This window comes from Gobius niger (assembly GCF_951799975.1).
Source record: "Gobius niger genome assembly, chromosome: 6".
NCBI lineage: Eukaryota > Metazoa > Chordata > Actinopteri > Gobiiformes > Gobiidae > Gobius > Gobius niger.
Window position 1 is genome coordinate 33,562,736 of NC_136857.1, and position 25,064 is coordinate 33,587,799.

The 25,064-nt window shown below is 45.8% G+C and overlaps 3 protein-coding genes across 3 annotated transcripts in view; 1 reads left to right on the forward strand and 2 right to left on the reverse strand.

Annotated features, from left to right (window-relative positions):
* The window catches only part of plod1a (procollagen-lysine, 2-oxoglutarate 5-dioxygenase 1a), a gene marked incomplete at its 5' end in the record, with an annotated part of 35,190 nt that extends 33,852 nt beyond the window's left edge, over window positions 1–1,338 (reverse strand). The window contains one exon of the mRNA XM_079557680.1: window positions 1,266–1,338. Coding sequence (XP_079413806.1) covers window positions 1,266–1,338 — 73 coding nt within the window. The remainder of the gene's footprint in view (window positions 1–1,265) is intronic.
* A 2,144-nt stretch (window positions 1,339–3,482) lies between these two features.
* On the forward strand, window positions 3,483–8,838 carry kiaa2013 (KIAA2013 ortholog). Its single transcript, XM_079558748.1, has 3 exons — window positions 3,483–3,806; window positions 5,293–5,967; window positions 7,715–8,838. The coding sequence occupies exons 1-3, from the start codon at window positions 3,536–3,538 to the stop codon at window positions 8,572–8,574; spliced, it is 1,806 nt and encodes a 601-aa protein (XP_079414874.1). The 5' UTR covers window positions 3,483–3,535; the 3' UTR covers window positions 8,575–8,838.
* Window positions 8,839–10,899: 2,061 nt separating this feature from the next.
* On the reverse strand, window positions 10,900–24,396 carry LOC306964325 (polyhomeotic-like protein 2; the record flags this gene model as incomplete). The annotated part of the gene is made up of 8 exons (XM_079558316.1): window positions 10,900–11,054; window positions 13,256–13,466; window positions 13,984–14,092; window positions 14,172–14,280; window positions 15,612–15,690; window positions 17,883–18,082; window positions 19,686–19,746; window positions 24,373–24,396. The coding sequence occupies 8 exons, from the start codon at window positions 24,394–24,396 to the stop codon at window positions 10,900–10,902; spliced, it is 948 nt and encodes a 315-aa protein (XP_079414442.1).
* Between the last annotated feature and the right edge of the window lie 668 nt (window positions 24,397–25,064).

Here is a 25,064-nt window from a genome sequence, read left to right on the forward strand (position 1 = left end):
TAGATAGATCGAACATTCATAATAATACTTTGTAATCAACATTCCTATGTGTTTTTTCTAAAAATTGCTATGACCCATGTGACTACGCTGGGCTGGGTCACAGTTTTAACCGTGCAGGTTTCTGTGCATCGGAAACAAAAAGTGGAAGCCTAAATCTATGATTGACCGGCTCTGGAGCGCTTGTAGCTGGTCCGCCTGCCCGCGAGGGTGGGGCTTCCCGCCTTTTTGCCCGTTTAAGGAGCATTGTCTGTTGGAGGAGATTGAGCAGCCATGTTATTTTCAGACAATATGGGCTCATTACCATGAAGCCTATTCCCCCCATACTTGGTGGTCATAAGCTTCTATTGGAGCCACAGCTGCCCTGGGGTAGACTGACGGAAGTGAGCTGCCAGTCTGCGCCATTGAGCGGGATTTGAACTGACAGACAGACGGTCAGGGAGGCGTTCCATCAGCGTAGCGTAAAGGCGTTCCATCATGGAACGCCGTTCCGTTCCGTGATGGAACGTAAAGGCGCCATGCTGACCAGTCCAGTCGCTGGGTCACTGCAAGGTCAAATACGCACACATATCAACTTTTTTCCCCACATAAAAAGTTCCATAATGCACCTTTAAATTGGGTTGAAATGGTTTTAAAACCATGAAATGAAAGAACATATAGCCTAATAACATGTAAAAGTTTGTTGTGGTTCCCAATGGCTGTTTGTTTCCTTGGCAACGTAAAGGCACTGATTTGGTGGAATAACCCACAAATATTTACATATCCTATAAAAAGACCACATACAGTGGTCAGTTAGAAAAACATGTCATGCTTTGATAATGATAGTCTAGTTGGCTAGCGTTAATGGAAAGCTCTAGTTCACTTTCTGTTACTTTTTTACTCTTCTGTTTGAGTAAATGATTTGGCAACACAGTGTCTGTCTTTACTCGTCAGTGAGACTGGAGCATTACTATTTTCAGTGGATCATAAGCTTTTCTCCTTTTCACAGCGACACTTCCGCAGGCTAACGTAAATGTGGGGCAGTGGTCACTGAGCCGCCGGTGTGAGGCTTGGAAGAGCCCGGTCCACGTCAGCGCCATGCAGGACGGCCAGCAGCCAGCAGCGGTCTCCCAGGCTGCCTCCGTGTGCGCCACAACCCTCTGGGAACTCTTTAAACCTCTGTCTTTGAGCGAGCGCAAACTTGGGCGAGCTATATCCACAGCAGGACATAAGTTTGAACTTCGCTGGTGTTTGCGATGACCCATACTCTGACCACAGCGGGTGCTTACCTTTGGGGATCTGTGCGTCCTCGCTGCTCGCGGTTTGCAGGAAGGTCCAGAGCACGAGAAATCGGCTTAACATTCTTAGTGTTCGTCTCATTTTTGCCTGTCTGTAACGTGGAAATGCCCCGGACGCACGCCTTCCCAGTTCCACAAGAAGCCCAAACTTATAGGACCCCGACAGCACCGCCCGCTCTCTCCCTCTTTCCCCCCCACCCCCGTCCCCACCCCGTCCCCTGCTGCTCTTCTGACTGGCAAAGCAATCACGGGAGTCATCAGATAAGCAACAAAATCCCCAAACAAGAGTGATTTACTTGTATTGTTGCTAATGCACGTTTTAAGGTCAATTATTGTCCTAAGTTTGACGATTGTTACAAGTTAGGAGAGAGCGTCAGGGGCGGACGGCACAGACGTGAGGAGGCGCACGTAGCCCCTGAGCAGGAGGAGACTCGCGGGGACTTGGGGAAATTCACAGTTTGGACTCGAAAGCTACAACCAACAGCTGCCCAAACAAGAGGCTTCTCCGCTCCGGGAGAGCACGACGATGCAATTCAGTCTTTTGGGGCAGCATGTCCAACCTGTGTTAGTTTTAATTCACTTTTGTAGCCTTAAAGGAACAGGCCACCGTGTCCTATAGATATGTTCTTACCTGAGCTTAGACGAGTTGATACATATCCGTCTGGTGTTTGTGCGTGGCCTCAGTCACGCAGAAACGACTCAAGATGTTGTTAGCATTTGGCCTCTCCCAGCATATTCCTATTTCTGGGTTGCAGGTGACATCACAACATACTAAAGGCCAATACTAATATGTAGAGGAAAAATGATTTTGTTTTTGAGGAAATTTTCGGTATTGTACAGAAAGATCATTGACCCAGTGACTGATATTAATGATAATTTTTCTAATTCATACATTTTCTTTTTAGCTACGACTTGTGAAAGTGTAATGCTGTTAGTAGGAAAAATTGGCTCCCGCCCCCCGCTGGGTCCGGTGACATCATCACATTCTAGAACCTGGAACCCAGCAACAGCTCCAAACGGGGTGAAGTTAGAAGCTACCACGCACTTCCACAGGCACGCACAAAGACCAGACAGGTACGTATCAACTCGTCTAAGCTCAGGTAAGAACACATCTCAGTATGGAAAAACGGTGGCCTGTTCCTTTAATGCCTGACCTTTTAGGCTACAAAGCAAAAAGAGCAGAAAGCCTGAACTGAGCTCATCAGTTGAGGCAGAAAAAAATCCAATTGAAATATACTGTGATAATAGCTGCATAGCTATTCCTTGTGTTCCATTCATTGTTCTGATGTTGCTATACCTGCTGTGCTACTTGGTGAGCTGTGGGCAAGTGGGGAAGACTGCTCTGAGAGAACGAGAGCCTCGGTTATTCATGCTCTGTCTTTATGGTCTTTATGCGTCAGTGCGTGTACCTGGCAGCTGGTTCATTATTCCCTTTCCTGTTGTCCAGGAACACATTTTAATTGGCTAAAGTTTTTTTTTTTTTTTAAATAAATCACATTCCAATGTTTTAACCATTTAATATAATCATTTTTAGGCCCAGACTTTAGTATTATTATTATTACTATTATTAAAATTGTTACTATTTTTTATTATTAATAATAATATTAATAATATTAGTAACTTTATTAAGAGACTATGTTAAATGTTAAAACTAAGTATTTTCCTCCCCCTACATGTTCCAGCCATGTCCTAACCTGCCTCCACAACTGCCTCTAAAATCTCAAAAAGTTGTTACATCGGTCCGAAGTGCCTTTACGCACCAGACTGCAGTCACGTGACCTGCGGTAGCAGTAGTGAGCATAAAATGCCCAACCTGCATCTAGTCTCTTTAAATATAATATAATGATATAATATATATATATTTTTCATTCTTTTTTTTAGAGTTTGGGTTCAGCAACATATCCAACTTGAGGCAACACAGTCCCAACATGGCAACATGCAAGTGTCGTAAACACATCAGCTGCATTTCCGGCATCTGTCGCACCCGGAAGTGTCAGTTGAAGCCATAGGTATACAGCACAGATAATGTTCCGAGACTGCTGAAGCTAAAGACTGAAGCTCGGCTCCAGCGAACAGAACATGGATTGACATTTATAACATTATGTAGTATGTTGACAGTGGATAAACACGGCCTCCACCGCGCGATGCGAGACGGCAGGGAACTTTGAATAGTGTCTCCTCTCACGGCTAACCGCCAACAGAGCTAAGCTAACGCTCTGTTGGCCGCTCTCTCCGATGCCCCAGGCCGGTGGACCCTGAGCATGTGGCTGCAGCAGAGGCTGAAGGGGCTGCCGGGCCTGTTGTCCAGCAGCTGGGCTCGGAGGCTGCTCATCGGACTGCTGCTCTTCCTCATTTTCTACTGGTACCTCGGGGGCGAGCGCGGCTGGCCCCTGCTGAGCGGCGGCGCGGCGCCTGGAGGGGCCCCGGGCCAGTGTCTGCTCTCAGAGATCCACAGGTGGAACTCTATCGTGGAGCGAGGAGAAGGGGTGTACACTGCCCCCCAGGAGCCGCTGGATACGCCCTTTGTATCAGGTGATCTCAGGTCCCGTGCGGACTTTGGGCCGTTGTTTCCGGAACTGAGTGGTTACTACGTACTACCTACTATGGTTTAATATAATAGATCCATGGTACTACCTACTATGGTTTAATATAATAGATCCATGGTACTACCTACTATGGTTTCATACAATAGATCCATGGTACTACCTACTATGGTTTCATACAATAGATCCATGGTACTACCTACTATGGTTTCATACAATAGATCCATGGTACTACCGTACTATGGTTTAATATAATAGCTCCATGGTACTACCTACTATAGTTTAATATAATAGCTCCATGGTACTACCTACTATGGTTTCATACAATAGATCCATGGTACTACCTACTATGGTTTCAAACAATAGATCCATGGTACTACCGTACTATGGTTTAATATAATAGCTCCATGGTACTACCTGCTATGGTTTAATATAATAGCTCCATGGTACTACCTACTATGGGTTAATATAATAGTTCCATGGTACTACCTGCTATGGTTTAATATAATAGCTCCATGGTACTACCTACTATGGTTTAACATAATAGCTCCATGGTACTACCTACTATGGTTTAATACATTAGCTCCATGGTACTACCTACTATGGTTTAATATAATAGCTCCATGGTACTACCTGTTATGGTTTAATATAATAGCTCCATGGTACTACCTGCTATGGTTTAATAGCCACTGTCCTCCTTGAACTAAGCAAGAAGAGAACGACAGGTTGTATCTATTGAAACATTTTGTCACATTCAAATAAGACCAAGTCTAATGTAGGAAAAATGGCTAATTAGGATTTGTCTGAAACAACAATTGCAAATCTAATCTCAAATAGCCTACGAGTCAAAGTTCACAGTGCACATTTTCAACACACCCACGGGCAGTCACATTTAAGAGAAGACTGAAATTTGAATCGCCAAATAACAAACAACATAACCTTTGCAAGAGCTATTACTGCTTAAATAATTGCATTGTTCACAATAAGCTCATTTCCATGATGTTTGCAGAGGTCAGGAAAGTTACAGTCAGTAACTTTCCTGACTGTAACTGTAAATGTTCCGAGACTGCTGAAGCTAAATGACTGAAGCTCGGCTCCAGCTTAGCTAGATATTACAGTCAGTAAGTTTCCTGGACAGGGATTACTGTTTAATCTGTTAACCCCCACCTTAACCCAGTGCATTTTCTCCAGTTGAGCATTATAGTAATGCCTCATTTTAAAGTGAAGACCAAACAAAACTAATCTAAGCTTCTTCTCGTTGTGATTGTCACAGTTTCTATTTTCGTCACGTTTTTGTTACTTTTTTGACATGTTTTGGTCAGTTACAGAACACACAGAGAAAAAAAACTACAAAACTGGAGAAAATGAAATGCAGCCATTGTTAATTGCAGTTATTTACAGTGCGATTTTGTTTTGACTGGCGTAATGAATGAACAATAGTCATTATCCAGGCTAACTTCGAGCTATCTTTTCAGGAAATGGCCACATCCTCTTGGACTTGGACTCCAACAGACTTTGGGTGTCAGCGTCGTCCCAGCCTGGCTCGGCCCCCGTGCACCAGACACAGTTTGCCCCTCGCGTAGGGGTGCGACTGGAGGGGCAGCGTGTGGAGGCCAGGGCTAGGCTGCTGTGGTTCCGGAAGGGCGCGGTGCTGTCGGTGCGCTGCGTCGCCTCCAGTCCGCAGCCGCGGGAATGTGTCTCCATCAGAGAGGAGTTCATCGCTCACCGCAGCCAGCCCAACCTGTTCGTCCAGAGAATTCACATCCACAACCCGTCGGAGCGGCATGCTTCAGTGGAGCTGTACCATGAGAGCCACGGAGGGCAGTTCTCCAGCAGCGTAGAGAAGGCGGAGGAGGTGGACATGCTCCTGTCGTCGGGGCGGGTGCAGCTGGAGAAGGGCCGCATGGTGCTGGTGGTGGTGGTTTCTAGGAAGCTCAGCACTCAAATCCAAGTGAGCGCTAAGTCTGAGCACATCGACAACATCCTGTCTGTGGTGAGGACGTCCGAGCCCATCGAGCCCTCCAAGCTGGAGGAGACCTTCAGCGCACTGCGGGAGGGAGCCAAGAAGGAGCTGCTGGAGCTGCTGCGGATGAGTGTGGATGAGCTGGTGCTGCACCATCAGCAGGCCTGGATGGATCTGTTCATCTCGGGTCAGTGCCGTAGATATAGTAACTATACAGTATTGTGGTGTGTGAAATGAACATGTGGACGGTCAAGTCTCCACTGTCCTCCATGGCCTGTCCATATCACCAGAACCAGCATGGTTCAAATATGTCACTGGTTTTAAGTTGTTTTCACATTGGTTTCCATGTTATTATTACAAACCTTCTGTGCTCGTCCAAGCTCATTCATAGTATTTTTAATAGTATTATACCCAGCATGGTCAGCACACACTACGCAACTTTTATGCCCAATTTTGGACGCACAGGAGAAACGTGAGTGAATATAGAATCTCCAAAGCGAACACACAGAAGCAGCGGCCAATGACAGAGTGAAAAAAGACAGAATAACACCGCAGCCCCTCCGTGTTCATTTCTCTTTCAAAACAGCGACATAAACAACTAATTTTATGGCCACAGCCCCACACAAAGCAGCATAACTTTATCACCAAAAGTTCACGAGAGCCTTTTCCAGCCACATTTCAACCGCGAGCAGAGTTTAACCGCGGCACTTACTGAGTTTGGACACAAACTTTCCAGCTACATTTCTCCGTTAGTTTCTCTTTCTCAGCTCTCCACTGTCTACTCCGCCTCCGCCTCCTTCTCCTTTTCTTATTAAATCAAAAGAAATACGCCCGCATCTCCGTGTTGCCGACGTTTCATCTCCATTTTGACAGAACTATAGCCAGGTTGAAGCTCGTAGTAGCAGCAGCTGCAGCAGCATGAACTGCGTTGTTGTGACAGTGATCATGTGACACTGTTGACCAATCAGGAGCCGCGCACATGTTTCCCACACTCAACAAAAACAGAGGCCTGTATTTTCTGATCTGGTAAAATGGCCCACATGGCCCGTAAATACTTGGGGATTCCTGCCACAACTGTCCCATGCGAGAGACCTTTTTCTGTAGCGGTCATATTGTGCAGTTGAGGAGATCTAGTTTGTCACCAGAAAATGTGAACAAGCTGGTCAGCCTGAGTGACCGGTGGAAGAAGGAGATTGACACAAAGCTACTGACTGTAAACAGATAGCACTCATATTCTGAATGGCTTCAGCAGAATTAAAACGAGCCATTTTAATCTAGATTAATTCCAAAATTAATCTAGATTAATCTAGATTTTTTTTTTAAATGTATCTATGCCCACCTCTAGAATTTATGTTTGCAGCTTTTATTACACGACAGGCTCATGTTGAACTTCTGCTGCAGTTGTAAAGAGACCAAGGGGTCTTTTTTTGGCATACTCAGAGATTTGTGCTCTACAAGTCAGGGGCCGGATTCGGCCTGCGGGCCGCCAGCTTGACATGTCTGGTCTACAACATGCTCTGTTCTGACATTTAGATAAATAAAATGCATTTGATACAAATGTTATGAAGGTGCACAAGTTCACAGATTAGTTAATAAAATCATTAAAAATGAGCAATAATTGATAGAATAGTATCTTGATATGACTCGTATTGTCAGATTCCCTGCAATGCATAACTCCAAAGGCCTGAGCTATCTGAAGAACATATTTGAACTCACTTAATATGCAATAAATCAAGTACAAAATGATTAAGCAATTGAATATCTCACGTGTCCATTTTGATCCATTTTAGAGGAAACTTTTTTTTTTAAATAAAATGTTTTCTGAGAAGTGTTTTGTTTAGCTAGATATTAGGTATACTGAGAGACTGAAGCCTCTGGAGGTCCCTATGTGCCATGTGTTAGGTAGTGAGCAGTCATGTTCCTCTTGTGTGCAGGTGTGGAGATGAGGAGGATCACTGACTCCCACACTCCTTCCAGCCGTACAGTCAACTCCACGCTGTACTACACCCTGAGTGCCAGTGCAGCCCCTCTCCTGGACCGCCGCCTGGGCACAGAGGAGCGCTCTCGCCTGGAGTCCAGCCTCAACTATGCAGACCACTGCTTCAGCGGCCACGCCACCATGCACGCAGAGAACCTGTGGCCTGAGCGGCTGAGCAGCGCGGCGCACATCCTCCAGCTGGTCACGCTGTGGACCCTGACTTTACAGAAGAGGGGCTGTAAAGTGCTGGTGGCGGCCGGGGCCCATGGGGTCATGCAGGGCATGGTGCTAAGCTTCGGAGGCCTGCAGTTCACAGAGAACCACCTGCAGTTCCAGGCCGACCCAGATGTGCTCCACAACAGCTACGCTCTGAGGGGCATCCACTACAACCAGGACCTGCTGAGCCTGGCCGTGCTGCTGGACGTGGACGGGAAGCCCTTCCTGCACGTGTCGGTGAAGCCTCAGGAGAAGCCTGTGAAGCTGTACGCGTGTGAGGCCGGCTGTATGAACGAGCCGGTGGAGCTCACCTCGGAGCTCAAAGGACATACCTTCCCCGTCATGGTCACCCAGCCCATCACCCCTCTGCTCTACATCTCCACTGACCTGCAGCACCTGCAGGACCTGCGCCACACGCTGCACCTCAAGGCCATCCTGGCCCATGAGGAGCACATGGCAAACCGCTATCCTGGTCTGCCCTTTCTGTTCTGGTTCAGTGTGGCCTCGCTCATCACGCTCTTCCACCTGTTCCTCTTCAAACTCATTTATAATGAGTACTGCGGCCCCGGGGCCAAGCCACTCTTCCGGAGTAAGGTATAGACAGACCTGCTGCGGGCTCTTTGTTCTGCTTCTAACTCTGCAAAGGGACATTGATCAGACTTAATATACATAAGCACAATTCATTTCTATCTTTCACAACTTTCACCACTTTTCCTGGTTCTTTCTTTTCCTCTGAACGTTGATTTAATTGGTTGGTAGAGTTAGGTCTGTGCTGCTGTTTGCACTGTCACTGCTGATGTTTCCATGATGTGCTGAGACACAAACATTGGACATGTCCTACTGAAGGGCTGAAGAGCCGGCAGACGCCCCTCGAGGGTGACACCTTGTTCCACTTCTGTGTGCCATCACTTTTCTTCTGTTGATGAGGTTTTCTATTTGAATGACTAAGTGAAATAAATCAAACCTTGTGGGCGTGATTGTGTTTCCTCTGGACTGATTGGTTCATGTATGAAGCTCTAACCCTGTCCTTCCCCTCAGGAGTCCATCAAGAGCGAGGAGGGTTTGAAGGACATGCAGATGGCTGCGTGAACAGGAGGCAGTGACTGTGATAAAGCACATTCCTAATAAAACATCTCTGATGCCTCACATCACAAATGTTCATGAGTACATTTCATTTCTGAACTAAATACATTTGGGTTTTATGATAGAAAATAAAGTATTTATAAATCAACTGAAGTGTCAGAACCAATCCAAAGCCAGGGCACAATTATTAAAGCCGTCCATGATCCAACAGAATGCTTACAAAACTTTATTTGTGCTGAGTAATAAAAAGATGAACATTTCAGAAAATACCCCATGTTTTATGGACAGTGTTTCCATAAGCTGCATACTAAAGTTTATAAAACTCAAATGCCAAGTAAATGGCTGCGTGGAAAGGTTTCGGGATTTCATATCATTTCTTAGCATTGAAGAGCAACAGTGGCTCAGGTGGTCGAGCGGTTCGTGTTTGAGTCCCAGCTCCCACAGGTACAAACGGTCATGTCCATAGGCAAGACCTCGCCCATGTATGAACGCTGTCCCCGAGTGAGAGGTTGGTGGTGGTCAGAGTGGCTCATGGCTTCAATGGGAGCTTTCCTTCACCGAGTGCTCAAGTAATGCAATGTCCAGAGTCCAGAAAAGAGCAAACTACAACCAGTAAGCAGCTGTTGAAGTCCAAGTTTGAAATGTATGGTGATAAAACCAAAAACCACATCATCTTTGTGACGAGTGACTGATGTTTTCATCAAACCAAAGCTTACATGTAAACTCCATTTGCTTCAACGACAGACAAACAGATTGTGCATAATTTACTAGTGTGCCTATCAGCAAGGTTTCCAACAGTGTAGCACTATACAGATGTTTAGGCAGCATCAGGCACCTGACAAGTGTGTAACACAGTACGTTTACATAGATATCACAGTCTCCAGAGATCATGTCAATATGTGGGGGAAAAGTACTGGTATTGTCACGTTTAGTTTGGCTATAGATAAAAGTAACACCTTTAATAAATAATTTTTAAATAAAAAAAAAGCACTGAACTGGTTGGTAACAGAGGTCCATAAAAGACTTTTCACTGATGGACACGCTGGACGGGGTGTGAGGGTTTTGTGAGATAAAATTAATACATTCCATAAACGTCTCAATGCTTAGCTCCCTTGGATAATCACTTGAAGGGCCCTCAATTTCACATTATAGATTTCTCCAAAACTTGTTAAACCAAACAGCACTTAGTCGTATTTGAGGATTTGTTGTTTTTTTCCCTGTAAAATATCTGTGCCATGGGGTCAGTAGTGAGCACAGAGCCTCCGTCGTGACGCTTAATCTCTTAATATTTGAATTTTTCCAAAAGTCTATGGAGATTATCAAAGGTATTTTTACTTCCGGCACCGGGAGGAGGCGTGTTGTCCAGAAGGTGATATACGCTGGAAATGCTCTGTTGTAGCATGCACTGTGTACCACCAGCTGGAGGAGACAGTGAAAACTGTGGGTGAAGTCAGAGAAATCATGATCAGTTTAACCTATTCGCCACACGGATGTTCAAAAGTCCAATGTCAGGGCCGAGCGCTGTCACAGTGTGGCCAAAGTGAGGTGTACTGTGTGTGTATACCTCATGGCCAACACACTTCTGCCCGACATTCATTTGTGCCTATGCTGCTCTAAACTCAGCTTCTTTAACCACTAAACCCTGTCTAATTTACTCCTGGCTGTCTCTTGCCTAGTGCTTGTGAATACCTGTCCCAGCAGTTGGACGACCATTCACAGACATCAAAAAGTAGTAGTGCTCAGATTGGAGAGTCCTGGATCTGCCATAACCAGAGCAGGGCAGTAAGTGTAGAGTCGGTTGGGCCCTCACAGGTCTGGCCCCTGAGCGGTGTTTCCTGTAAACTAGAAGTCTTTGAGCTGGCTGATCTGGGCGAAGATCTTTAGTGCGGGCCCCAGTTTGATGTTCATGGTTCCCATGAGGTGGTCCTCCTTCAGCAGCAGCAGCGCCTGGCCATCGATCTCCTGAGAGCGGAACTCCTCTGCGATGTCCAGACACCCTGAACACACAAGGGCCAGCACAGAGGCTCTTACTGACCAGTGCAATACTACAGCACTGCATCTTACTGTCTTGGTTCAAGCTGAAGTGACATACTACTGAGAAATTAAAGATCACAAAGCTACATACTAGTACATAGAAAGTAGAACTGGTATAGGAAATAATGCGGAACCAAAAACTTTACATTATGTTATAATTCTAGTTTTAAAGTGAGTGAGGTTTACACTCCTAGTTTTACGCAGGTGTTTTGGTGTGGTTTGTCCTTTTGTTTGTTCATTTATTTATTTATTTGGTCGGACATGCATGTTAAAGGAACAGGCCACCGTTATTAAATACTGAGATATGTTCTTACCTTAGCTTAGACGAGTGGATGTGTACATGTCTGGTGTTTAATTTAGTTTTCTGCTCAAAAGGAGTGGGCTGAAGCAAGAAGCCTATGAGCGCCTACCCCCAAATTCAGTTCAATAAAAACGTACATTTCTTCATGGTACAGAAGTACCATAGTACAAAAAGAACAGAACATCAACAATGAAACAAAAGGGAAACAACAGCAAAACATAGATTATATGCACTACTATCTGATCAGATTAGACCAATTACAAGATGGCGTTTACATCAAGTAAGATTTACATCACTGAAACTCATGTACTGTATATATTCCTGAAAGGGAGTAATGCACTCAGTCACGTAAAAAGAGCGTTTAGCTTCTCTTCTCATCTATGGATCCAAACGGAGGTGAAGTTAGAAGCAACTAAGCTCTTCCACGTGTTCCCTATTTAAAGGAAAACTTACCCTCAAATCCACTTTTTTTGCTGATAAACTGTATAAATGAGTGTCCAATAGTGTTGTCTACATATCCTGATCATATTTTTTGCAATTGCAAATAAGTAAACAGATCAACGTTCTGTCTAAAAACGTCAGTGTGGCGCCTCTACAGGCGAAATGTCTATAATGCATTTGATTTTTGAATGTGGTGCCACTGTGGGAGGAGGCGTAAAATCTGATGTCACCATGTCCCGCATCATGTAACCATATTGAAATAGGGAAAACGTGAAGAGCTGGTTGCTTCTAACTTCACCTCCGTTTGGATCCATAGATGAGGGGAGGCTAGATGCTGAGGAGATAACATTTCAGTTATTCTGTTTAGAACCTTGTTTAAGAATGCTAAGGTTAAATTGACCCCAGACACTAAACTATGTACAATTTGTTATGACAGCAACGCAGCTGCCTGAGAATGAGATCTGTTCTGTCTACATATGAAACACCATCATTCTGTGTGAATCTCTCTGTCTTCCTTAATGTTTATGCCCGGGACATGGGAAAGTTCTCTGAACCAAACATGTTCATCTCTGATTGTGTGCTCTTCTGATTGTTGCTCTTGTTAATAAATCTGGCTCTGGACACAATCCGCTACCTCTCCGGGAGTTTATGTTACGAGATTTAAACTTCCACAATGCTAAGACGCCTGTTTATGCACATAAACAGGCGTCTGTGCTCTGTTTACGTGACTGAGGGCACGTGTAAAGACCAGACAGCTACATATCAACTCGTCTTAGCTAAGGTAAGAACATATCTCAGTATTTCAAAACAGTGGCCTATTCCTTAAATGAACATGCATGGATACAACATGCCATATTGTACATGTTTTTAGTGAAACCTCCACAGACAGGCCCCGTCCAGGTGGGAATTGAACCTGGGATCTACTAGCTGTGAGGCGTTTACCGATGTGCAGGGGTTAATCCAAGCACCCCTAAAAATGTCAGGCTAAAAAAAAATTAATCTACGCTAGGCCTATATTGGACTATTTACGGCTACAGTGTATTTCTCATAGTGAAATATAAAATATGCTTATTTATAGGGCTGCCAACTATGATCGTCAGGTCGACTAATTGGTCGACCAAGATTTTCATTTGTGCTCCGTGTAACGTGAACGATTCATCACTACACTGTGCAGCGATAAAGTTGAAGAAATGAAGCGACCTGAGACCACGCGGGCGGAGCATTTCACACTAAAGCACATGGCTCATGGATACATGTGGGAAACACGCCAGAGCATCCACATGTTAAGATAAGTTTCCGCCAAAATCCAAAGTCGATAAAAGTCTAAAAATGAACATCATAAAGAGTGAGTTTGGTGTATTTTTTGACTTTGAGCTCTCAGAGATTTCATTTGGTGGAAATGTACTGACGAGCAGCACTGACCTGGCAGAGAGCAGATAAAGTCGTACACATGCTCCACGTTCCACTGGCCTGGGTCTGGGGGCAGGAGGTCGAAGCCCGAGTGGTGTTGCCCCACGGGGGCCATGAGAGGGGACATGAGAGGAGATGCGGCTCCAGGGTAGGGAAGGTCCGCACACTGACTGGACTCTCCCTGAGCAGGCTGAGGAGAGTGGCAGGACACTGACGTCGCCTTCTGCCCAAAGAGAAACAAGATTTTGACAAAGTGATCCATTAAACTCAGATTATTCAGTATTTAGTGAAGCTTTGTGTTCTAAATGAAGCTGAAATACTCTTTCAAACTTTCTACTGAAAAACAGCCAAAATAACTTTATCTTCATTTTTAAATTTGAAATATTTCCAAGCTAAGTGTTCAAATGACCCCAGGGCAGGGGCGGAGCTGGAGAGGTGACCTTGGCTGGCACTATTTCTAATTAAAAAGTGAAAATGATATGAAAATCAGTCTTATTCTGGGTGCTTTATTGCTTAATAGAATTTAAGCTTTGTTCTAAAAAAAAAAAAAAAAAAAAGACAAGGTATTGAAAAGAATGTCAATGAAATTCTGGCTTGATTAAAAGGATTATATTATTATGAGGAATGGTAAGTACTCTGCATTCTGGTAGACCTGCTTTGCTGTGATCAGGGTCCCAGATGCTGAACAGGCTCATGTAGGGGCGAGGTTATGGGTGTGTAGTTCACAGAGCAGGCCTCACCTTGGAGCTATTCTGGAGCCCGTTGAGAGCTCTCTGTTTCTTCATGTTCTCTATGGTGGCTTTGTGGTTTACAAAGAGCCGGACTCTCCTTGAGTAGCCCACACTGTAACTGCAGACACATGAAAAGCAGTGAGAAACACTCATGATGGCAACAGAAAGTGATCAATACTTGGACAGGCTGGTCTTACCGTTTGGCACAGACTGTGGAGCAGAACCTCTTAGACCTTTTGAAAACGGAGGCAAAGTCCACTCGTCCACAGAACTCACAGGTCAGCATGGGCTCCTGTGCCTTCAGCTCTGAACAACCAACAGCCAAAGTCAGCTCCACACGTGCCAACTCCTACTCCACAAGTAGCTCCACAAGCAGCTCCACAAGCAGCTCCACAAACAGCTCCACAAACAGTTCCACAAGCAGCTCCACAAGCAGCTCCACAAGCAGCTCCAAAAACAGCTCCACAAGCAGCTCCACAAGCAGCTCCACAAGCAGCACCACAAGCAGCTCCACAAGCAGCTCCACAAGCAGCTCCACAAGCAGCACCACAAGCAGCTCCACAAGCAGCACCACAAGCAGCTCCACAAGCAGCACCACAAGCAACTCCACAAGCAGCACCACAAGCAACTCCACAAGCAGCACCACAAGCAACTCCACAAGCAGCTCCACAAGCAGCTCGAAACGAACAGCTCCACAAGCAGCTCCACAAGCAGCTCCACAAGCAGCTCCACAAACAGCTCCACAAACAGCTCCACAAACAACTCCACAAGCAGCTCCACAAGCAGCTCCACAAACAGCTCCACAGGCAGCTCCACAAGCAGCTCCACAAGCAGCTCCACAAGCAGCTCCACAAGCAGCTCCAAAAACAGCTCCACAAGCAGCTCCACAAGCAGCTCCACAAGCAGCTCCACAAGCAGCTCCACAAGCAGCTCCACAAGCAGCACCACAAGCAGCTCCACAAGCAGCACCACAAGCAACTCCACAAGCAGCTCCACAAGCAGCTCGAAACGAACAGCTCCACAAGCAGCTCCACAAGCAGCTCCACAAGCAGCTCCACAAGCAGCTCCACAAGCAGCTCGAAACGAACAGCTCCACAAGCAGCTCCACAAGCAGCTCCACAAGCAGCTCCACAAACAGCTCCACAAACAGCTCCACAAACAACTCCACAAGCAGCTCCACAAGCAGCTCCACAAACAGCTCCACAGGCAGCTCCACAAGCAGCTCCACAAGCAGCTCCACAAGCAGCTCCACAAGCAGCTCCAAAAACAGCTCCACAAGCAGCTCCACAAGCAGCTCCACAAGCAGCTCCACAAGCAGCTCCACAAGCAGCTCCACAAGCAGCACCACAAGCAGCTCCACAAGCAGCTCCACAAGCAGCACCACAAGCAACTCCACAAGCAGCACCACAAGCAACTCCACAAGCAGCACCACAAGCAACTCCACAAGCAGCTCCACAAGCAGCTCCACAAGCAACTCCACAAGCAGCTCCACAAGCAGCTCGAAACGAACAGCTCCACAAGCAGCTCCACAAGCAGCTCCACAAGCAGCTCCACAAACAGCTCCACAAACAGCTCCACAAGCAGCTCCACAAATAGCTCCGCACACACACACATGACTATACACACCGACTCCTCACCTTTGAGTGTGTGGGTGTCCATCTTCATGCTGGTCCGGTGTCTCCTCAGGCAGTCCACAGAGAAGGAGGGCCTCTCCACCTGGATAAAGACACATTATATTACATTATATATATATATATATATATATATATATATATATATATATATATATATATATATATATATATCCTCTGCTCCGTCTGTCCCTCTCCTCTTCATCCTCTGCTCCTTCTGACCCTCTCCTCTTCATCCTCTGCTCCAGTTGCCCCCTCCTCTTCATCCTCTGCTCCGTCTGTCCCTCTCCTCTTCATCCTCTGCTCCGTCTGACCCTCTCCTCTTCATCCTCTGCTCCTTCTGTCCCTCTCCTCTTCATCCTCTGCTCCTTCTGTCCCTCTCCTCTTCATCCTCTGCTCCGTCTGTCCCTCTCCTCTTCATCCTCTGCTCCGTCTGACCCTCTCCTCTTCATCCTCTGCTCCGTCTGACCCTCTCCTCTTCATCCTCTGCTCCGTCTGTCCCTCTCCTCTTCATCCTCTGCTCCGTCTGACCCTCTCCTCTTCATCCTCTGCTCCGTCTGACCCTCTCCTCTTCATCCTCTGCTCCTTCTGTCCCTCTCCTCTTCATCCTCTGCTCCTTCTGTCCCTCTCCTCTTCATCCTCTGCTCCGTCTGTCCCTCTCCTCTTCATCCTCTGCTCCGTCTGACCCTCTCCTCTTCATCCTCTGCTCCGTCTGACCCTCTCCTCTTCATCCTCTGCTCCAGTTGCCCCCCTCCTCTTCATTTTCTGCTCCTTCTGTCCCTCTCCTCTTCATCCTCTGCTCCTTCTGTCCCTCTCCTCTTCATCCTCTGCTCCTTCTGTCCCTCTCCTCTTCATCCTCTGCTCTAGTTTCCCCTCTCCTCTTCATCCTCTGCTCCGTCTGTCCCTCTCCTCTTCATCCTCTGCTCCGTTTGTCCCTCTCCTCTTCATCCTCTGCTCCGTCTGACCCTCTCCTCTTCATCCTCTGCTCCTTCTGTCCCTCTCCTCTTCATCCTCTGCTCCTTCTGTCCCTCTCCTCTTCATCCTCTGCTCCGTTTGTCCCTCTCCTCTTCATCCTCTGCTCCTTCTGTCCCTCTCCTCTTCACTTTCTGCTCCGTCTGTTCCGCTCCTCTTCATTCTCTGCTCCTTCTGTTCCTCTCCTCTTCATCCTCTGCTCCGTCTGACCCTCTCCTCTTCATCCTCTGCTCCAGTTGCCCCCCTCCTCTTCATTCTCTGCTCCTTCTGTCCCTCTCCTCTTCATCCTCTGCTCCGTCTGACCCTCTCCTCGTCATCCTCTGCTCTGTCTGACCCTCTCCTCTTCATCCTCTGCTCTGTCTGACCCTCTCCTCTTCATCCTCTGCTCCGTCTGTCCCTCTCCTCTTCATCCTCTGCTCCATCTGTTCCTCTCCTCTTCATCCTCTGCTCCGTATGTCCCTCTCCTCTTCACTTTCTGCTCTGTCTGACCCTCTCCTCGTCATCCTCTGCTCTGTCTGACCCTCTCCTCTTCATCCTCTGCTCCTTCTGTCCCTCTCCTCTTCATCCTCTGCTCCTTCTGTCCCTCTCCTCTTCACTTTCTGCTCCGTCTGTTCCGCTCCTCTTCATTCTCTGCTCCTTCTGTTCCTCTCCTCTTCATCCTCTGCTCCGTCTGACCCTCTCCTCTTCATCCTCTGCTCCAGTTGCCCCCCTCCTCTTCATTCTCTGCTCCTTCTGTCCCTCTCCTCTTCATCCTCTGCTCCGTCTGACCCTCTCCTCGTCATCCTCTGCTCCAGTTGCCCCCCTCCTCTTCATCCTCTGCTCCGTCTGACCCTCTCCTCTTCATCCTCTGCTCTGTCTGACCCTCTCCTCTTCATCCTCTGCTCTGTCTGACCCTCTCCTCTTCATCCTCTGCTCCGTCTGTCCCTCTCCTCTTCATCCTCTGCTCCATCTGTTCCTCTCCTCTTCATCCTCTGCTCCGTATGTCCCTCTCCTCTTCACTTTCTGCTCTGTCTGACCCTCTCCTCTTCACTTTCTGCTCTGTCTGACCCTCTCCTCTTCACTTTCTGCTCTGTCTGACCCTCTCCTCTTCATCCTCTGCTCTGTCTGACCCTCTCCTCTTCATCCTCTGCTCCGTCTGTTCCTCTCCTCTTCACTTTCTGCTCTGTCTGACCCTCTCCTCTTCATCCTCTGCTCTGTCTGACCCTCTCCTCTTCACTTTCTGCTCCGTCTGCCCCGCCCGTCTTCCTCCTCCTCTACTACATGCGTGTGCGTGTGTATGTGTGCCTGTTCCGAGCGAGTACTCACAGGGAAGGGATCATTGCCTTCCTGGATGACGAAGCCCTCGATGAGGTGCGTGAGGACATGGGACGAGCTGGGGGCCTGCTCCGGGCTGCTGCTCCCAGAGGTCATGGCCTCGCCCCTGTCAGCACAAGCAAAGGGCGGGCAGTGGCGTGGGCGTGGTCCGCCGGGGCATGAAGCGGAGCGGGGGCGATGGCGGCGTGGGCCTGTGGGTGTGAGTAGGACAGTCAAACTAAAATCAGAACGGCAGGACACCAGCGACATCTGGAGGACACTGTTCAACCTGGAGTAGAAACTTTGATCTGTTGCCCTTTTTATTTTTAGCCTCTTATATATATATACTATTTTTTTTGTGTTTTTTTTGTGTGGTGGTGCTTGTTGGTCATTTCTCGTGGGTGGGATAAAGAAACAGCCAGCACACAATATTTTGAAGACTTTTGAATTTCCCCTTTGACACAGGAAGAGTGAACTGTTTCCTCTTATAAGACTAATGTTAGTTAACAGTATGAACGTAGGAGATGCTATTAGTGGGTTAATGTCTGATTCATGCCTTTACTCAGTAAGTAAACTTGAATTATCCCTTTGTAAAAAAAAAAAACAATTACAGTGGTTTCTTTGGAAACGTTGAGATTTTTTTTAAAGAGATTTCATATTTTTTCTCTGACCTTTTGTTGCTACTGGGCCAAAAATCAGACTTTTACGCTCAGATACTCACTGATCCCACTACTCGAGTAGCCTTTCCTCCACGCGCTTGCTTTTACTTGAGTGATTATTTCTGTCAAAACATTTTACTTCAACTGGAGTAAATCGTTACTTTTTAAAGAAAAGTTACTCTTGCTTGAGTAAATGTGTTGGCTCTGTGGCTTATCACTAAAACCTAAAACACTCACTAGCTGCCAAACGTGCTCTATAACTCAGTGTGACGCTGGAAAGGGACATTTTTCGTAAGTTTACACAATGAACACGTATTGCATGTATTATTTGCAAACCTCATTTTTGCCTATTGTCAAAACAAAGCAGCAACTCAATGGAGAGGAGAGGGTGATGTCCCACTCCCAGCGCCCCTGAGTCAGGTCCCAGAAAAGACACATTTCAGAGGGATTTCTCACAAACAAAACTGCATGCAAAAAAAAAAAATCAATGCAAGTCATGTCATCTTTATTTTAATATAAGGTGGACATGTTCATGTTGAAATGTTGCGATACTGAATGCAGTATTTCTAAAGACTTCCTCCGTTGAAATAGGATTTACTAAAGTCACTGATAAAACACTAAGTAGTACTAACCCTAACCCTAAAGAGCCAGCAGGCCTACAGCAAACGTTACTCGAGGGGCACAGACTACAGCCCGCCTGACAATAGGACAGTGGTCAGTTTGAACCACAGGGACCTCAGTAACGTTATCGTAGCAAGAGTAACGTTATCCTAAAGCACTACAATCCAGTCCGTGTGACCCACTGCTCATCTGGAACCAGCTCCTGATTCGGAAGTTGGTACACTGTTGCTTCACGGTGAAACTAAAACTTTTGTGTTGACGTTGGCACGGCGGCGCGCGGACGCACATGGCGCTGTGTCCACCGGACCAACCGAACAGGCCAGCCAAATTATAAAACCTCATGTTTGTATTCCCGTGGTCCCAGAGATCGTTTCTTACTTCCCAGCCAGAAGCAGCAGCAGCCTCCCGGAGCGGGACAGTGCGCTGCGCTCCGTGACAATAGTCGAGAGGGAAAGCTCTTTGTTTCCAGCGTCCTCCTCCTCCCGGGGATGGTGGGGCGCGCGCCGTCACCGTGCCGTGCCGGGCCGGACTGTACCGCTGCTGTGACCCTGTCGAGCCTCCTCACCGCCGCTCACAGCCCGGGCCTCCGCGCTGGCCTGGGCACATTTCACAACAACTTCTCACCGAAAGTTATTTTGGACCGAGTCTAGTGGGTCCTCCTCTCATCCGACCACTACTTCCGGCTCAGCTCTTCAAAATAAGAGCGCAACCTAAGTCTTTCTCGGCGGCGGCGAGGCCTTTTCCCACAGGATGTTTCCTATACCAGCCCATTATAAAAAGCAACATAAAAGGTCCAGGTAAAAGTTTTGGCTTTAGTGTTGTGTCGGGCTTGTGTCGCCAGTCTCCACAGCGCAGCGCGAGGTTCAGCTCACAGACGGAGCAGGGGCGGAGCTGACCCAGGCAGCAGAGGGGGCCCACTGGGAAAAAAAACAGGATTTTGACAGTACATTAAAGGGACTATATCATGCTATTTTAGCCATTCCAAAGTTAAGTATAGGCATTTATATGATATAATGTACCTCTACCATTATTGAGCACTCATTTTTGTGATAAATATAAGTGTTTTCTGGAGGTATTTTTCAAACCCGGAAGACACAACGCTTCGATTCAGTTAACTCCGCCCCCTCTCTCCGCACATACAACTTTATCGTAATATAAATAAACAGCAATAAGTGAAATTGCTTCACGATGCAGTTATACGGAGTTGACATCTGCAACACAGCTTCATAAATGGCTAACACACATGCTAATATGCTAACACACAAGCTAACCCGCGTTTGAACTGACTCACCACTCTGCTCCATCGCTGTTTACATTATGGGACTCGCGTTGGTTATAAAAGTTAATCCACTTTGATTCTGGCGAAGGTTCACCAAACATCCATCAGAAACAGTCACAGAAAAACAATATTTTGGTGATAGTCGCTGAATCCCGGAGAAAAAAACAACTTCTGATGAAGAGTGGCCTCTTCCTGAAAAAGGTTGAATAAACTCCTCGTCCTCGTAGCCAAACGCGCTTCTTTTTCTCCGTGACATTATCGTTAGTTAAGAATAAAGAACAGGTGTGTCCAGAGTAGGTAACGAGCTCCATCTTCAGCTGCAGCGCAAACATGACGTCTGTTCAGACGCTCAGGGGTGTTTGTTTTGGCCACAGCTGACCTGGAAGCACCTCGGGCACATCCTTTTTTTTTTTTTTTTTTTTTTGTAATTTTTTTTTTTTTGTGTAATTTTTTTTTTCTTTTTGTTTCTCTCTTACGACAGAAATAATGAAAACGCTGTTTTACAAATTAAAATCAGGCTGTAAGCATAGAATTAAGACATTACATTACAGACGTCGAGCACTTCCGTTCCGCTGTTACGACACAACTGAACACTCAGTCGTTCATCAGGAGAGGGAGGAGCAGCTGCTCAGAGAGCAGGATTCAGGACGATTACTGAGAGCTGCGTGAATGAAGCCACAAACCACTCTGGGGGTGTTTTTGATGAGGAAATAGCAGAACAACATGGCTAAAAGCTCCAAAAAGTCGATTTTGCATGATATAGGACCTTTAAAAAACAGTGAACAAATAATATAATGTAGCAGAGGGAGCTTTTTTAACCTTAGCTTTAAGACACACAGATAAGATAAGACATACAGGTAAGGAAACACCATCCAAGGAGCGTCTGAATCGGGAGCAGCTCCTCGGCTGCAGCCACAGGGACCAACACAGGGTGGCTGGACAAGGCACGGTGGAAACACCACACCTCCGTCCAGACACCCACAGGACAGCGCCCCAGCAGCCACAGCCAATCACCGCTCCCGAGGCAGAGGGCTCCTGGAAGAGCATAAAAGTTATTAAAATAAATAAAAGTAAGTCAAATCGAATAATAGGCTATATGCACAGTTTCCCCACGTGACGTCTTCCTGGACAGTCAGCCAGACGCTGGACTTCCTGTCAGCGATCGTTTACATTCACAAATATAGAGATAGCTCAGGATCTGGTTTAGGACAACGAGTTTCTGATGGAGTCACAGCAACGTATTACAAACATCATGTTCGCTGTGAATCCAGCACCCAAAGGAAACGCCAGCTGTCGTAAGGTAGGAGCTTTTATCTTAGAGCTAAAGGCTAGTGTTGAAAAATGATAATATAACATGTAAACAAGTAAACATTATTTAAACTACTAACAGGACGATTCTTTTTTGCGAAGGCTCGTTCAAAACTTTGCGCTAGTTTTATTTTTTATTGTGTTAGCCGCGTTAGCCTCAAGACAAAAACATCCACCGTTATGAACACGGAGGTTTCCTCCAGTGAAGTCGTTACGTCTCATGTAATATTTTTAACCTGCTCCATCACATCTTAACTTTTACTCGCTGTCCTTTACCAAATCTTAAGCTATTGCTTCATTTCTGTGGGACCTGCTCATTTTTAATGGGAAGAGATAACGGACAGGAAGGACAGCGTCTGGCTGACTGTCCAGGCGGAAATCACGTGGGGTCACTGTGCACGTAGCCCATAGGAAAATAAAAAATAAATACATAATACAAAAAAAATATTAATAACAATTACATGTCAATTTAATTAATTATAAGGTGCCTATAAATAATAATTAATAGGCCTAGCAAAAATAAATATCAGTTAAAAGCTAAGCTAAAAAGGTGGGTCTTGAGTCTGCTCTTAAAAACATTCTGGTTCTCTGCAACCTTGAGCTCCTCCTCAGGTGGTTCCGGAGGCGAGGGCCGTAATATTGAGTGTTTTTGTTGACTTTAGGAATAACTAGGAGGCCCCTGCCGGAGGAGCGCAGGGGCTGTGAAGGTACATAAGGTAAAAGCAGCTCTGAAAGATTAGAGGGACCAAGACCATAAAGACATTTAAAAAACATTTAAAGAACTTTAAAATCGATCCTGAAACACACGAGGAGCCAATGCAGCGATTCTAAAACCGGTGTAATGTGGTCCCGCCTCCTGGTCTTCGTCAGGACACGAGCTGCTGAATTTTGTGAAAGTTGTAAACCTGAGATCCTCTTTTTGGGAAGACCAGAAAGCAGGGCATTACAGTAGTCGATACGACTGGTGATAAAAGCATGCATTAGCGTCTTTCTTTAGATGGTAAAAACCTCTCTTTGTGATATTCTTAATGTGTGGAATAAACGCCGGCTCAGAGTCAAAGATCACACCCAGGTTCTTCACCTGTGAGGAAGGATAAATAGACAGTGACTGTAGTTTGGGTAAAAGTCTCTCTCTGGGCCTCAGGGCCGATGACTAAAACTTCAGTTTTGTCCTGGTTAAGCTGGAGAAAGTTTTGTGCCATCCAGGATTTGATTCTAAAATGCAGTTAAAAAGTGCATCTATTGGCCTGGTGTCATCAGGAGACATGGAGACGTACAACTGTGTATCATCAGCATAACTGTGAAAGTTGACCCCGTGTCTCCTGATGACATCACCAAGAGGGAGCATATACAGGTTAAAAAGCACTGGGCCCAAAATCGAACCCCGGGGCACACCACATGTAATTTTACAGTTACAGATATGCTTATTGTACAGAGTTGGAAAACATACCGGTCCAAAGGACCATCGGGGAACCGCAAACCCAATGCTGCGATGCTACAGCGCTGCGCCATGACGCGCTCACGGGAAGTCCCCCACAGCAACACTAGCATGAGGAAACACTAATCAGGGCGAGCGTAAAGGATGAATTTAAAATAAATGTTGCAAAGATATCGGACAGAGCACATTCATTACAATTTACTGCATCTAACGTTATTGCAGACCCAGGAGGTCGTAGTTGTTACTGGTTTTATTGCACACATACCAATAATATTGGTAAATATATATGCACCGAATTTTTTTTTCAGATTTTTTGTATAATTTGCCTAATTTAGATACACATCATCTAGTATTAGGCGGCGACTTTAATTGCTGTCTTGATCCAATATTAGATAGGTCCTCCACCACTTCTTTAAAATTATGCCCGGGTTATCAATTCATTTATTAAAGACTACTCGATAACTGATTTATGGCGTAACCTTAACCCTACTGGACGAGCGAATTCTTTTTTCCCCCAGTGCATCAGTCATTTTCCCGGATTGACTATTTTTTAGGTGACTGCAGGCTACTCCAATTGGTGGAAGCCTGTTCTTATAACGCCATAATATCAGATTATTCTCCTCTTACTGCGATCATCACTACATTTATAACTTATCAAATCGATTTCTTTTTTGAAATGAATGGCACTCCTGAGGTGTCATGTGGAACCCTATGGGAGGCTTTTAAGGCCAGATTATTTTGCACATGGCTCACACTAAAAAACAAGCTAATAAACAGAAAATCAGACATGACAAATCGCATCTCTCAATTGCAAGCGTCATGTGCAACTGTACCCACTCCTGATTTATCAAAAGAGCTTCTCCTTGAGAAAAACAAATTGGATATTTTATTGTCCACAGAAGCAGGGAAAAATCTCCTGAAGTCTCAGAATCTTTACTATGAATTTGGCGAGAAAGCAAGTAAGATACTTGCTTATCAACTTAGACAGGCTGCAACCTCTAGATTTATTACCCAGATGAAAACTGCTGATGGTCACACACAAGATAGTCAAAAAATTAATAATAATTTCAGGGATTTCTATGAACATCTTTATTGTTCTGAGCATGATGTGCAACCAAATTTTGACAATTTTTTTGCGAACTTACATATACCCACTATTACTGAAGATTTTCAAAGCAGACTTGATGCACCACTTACCGCAACGGAGATCGAAGCCGCCATCAAGTCTCTACAGACTGGGAAGAGCCCTGGACCAGATGGGTTTCCACCAGAGTTTTTTAAGAAATTCTCCCATCAGTTGATTCCACATTTGTTGAATATGTATAATAAATGTGTTAGTACCGGTGCCCTTCCTCAAACATTATGACAAGCATCTATTTCCCTTATTGCAAAACAGGATAAGGATCCAGAAAACTGTGCGTGTTACCGCCCTATATCTTTGCTCAACGTGGATGTAAACATTTTAGCAAAAGTCCTGGCTTTAAGAATGGAGCGAGTATTACCTCATATTATCTCTGTTGACCAAACAGGTTTCATTAAAAATAGATACTCGTTTTTTAACGTTCGCAGGCTGTTCAACATAATCTATGGTTTATCTGGATCCGCTAACACCTGAAATTATAATGTTAATGGATGCTGAAAAGGCATTTGACAGGCTTTGGAGACCAATTCATAAGCTGGATAAGATTACTTTACACGGATCCATTAGCATCAGTTTGTACAAATGGGCTATATTCGTGGAACTAGGCAGGGCTGTCCCTCGTCACCTTTGCTATTCGGCTTGGCGCTGGAACCTCTGGCTATAGCAATTAGACAGGATTCAGCTATAACTGGTATATTTAGAGAAGGTCTCGAACAGAAAATATCCTTATATGCAGATGACATGATTC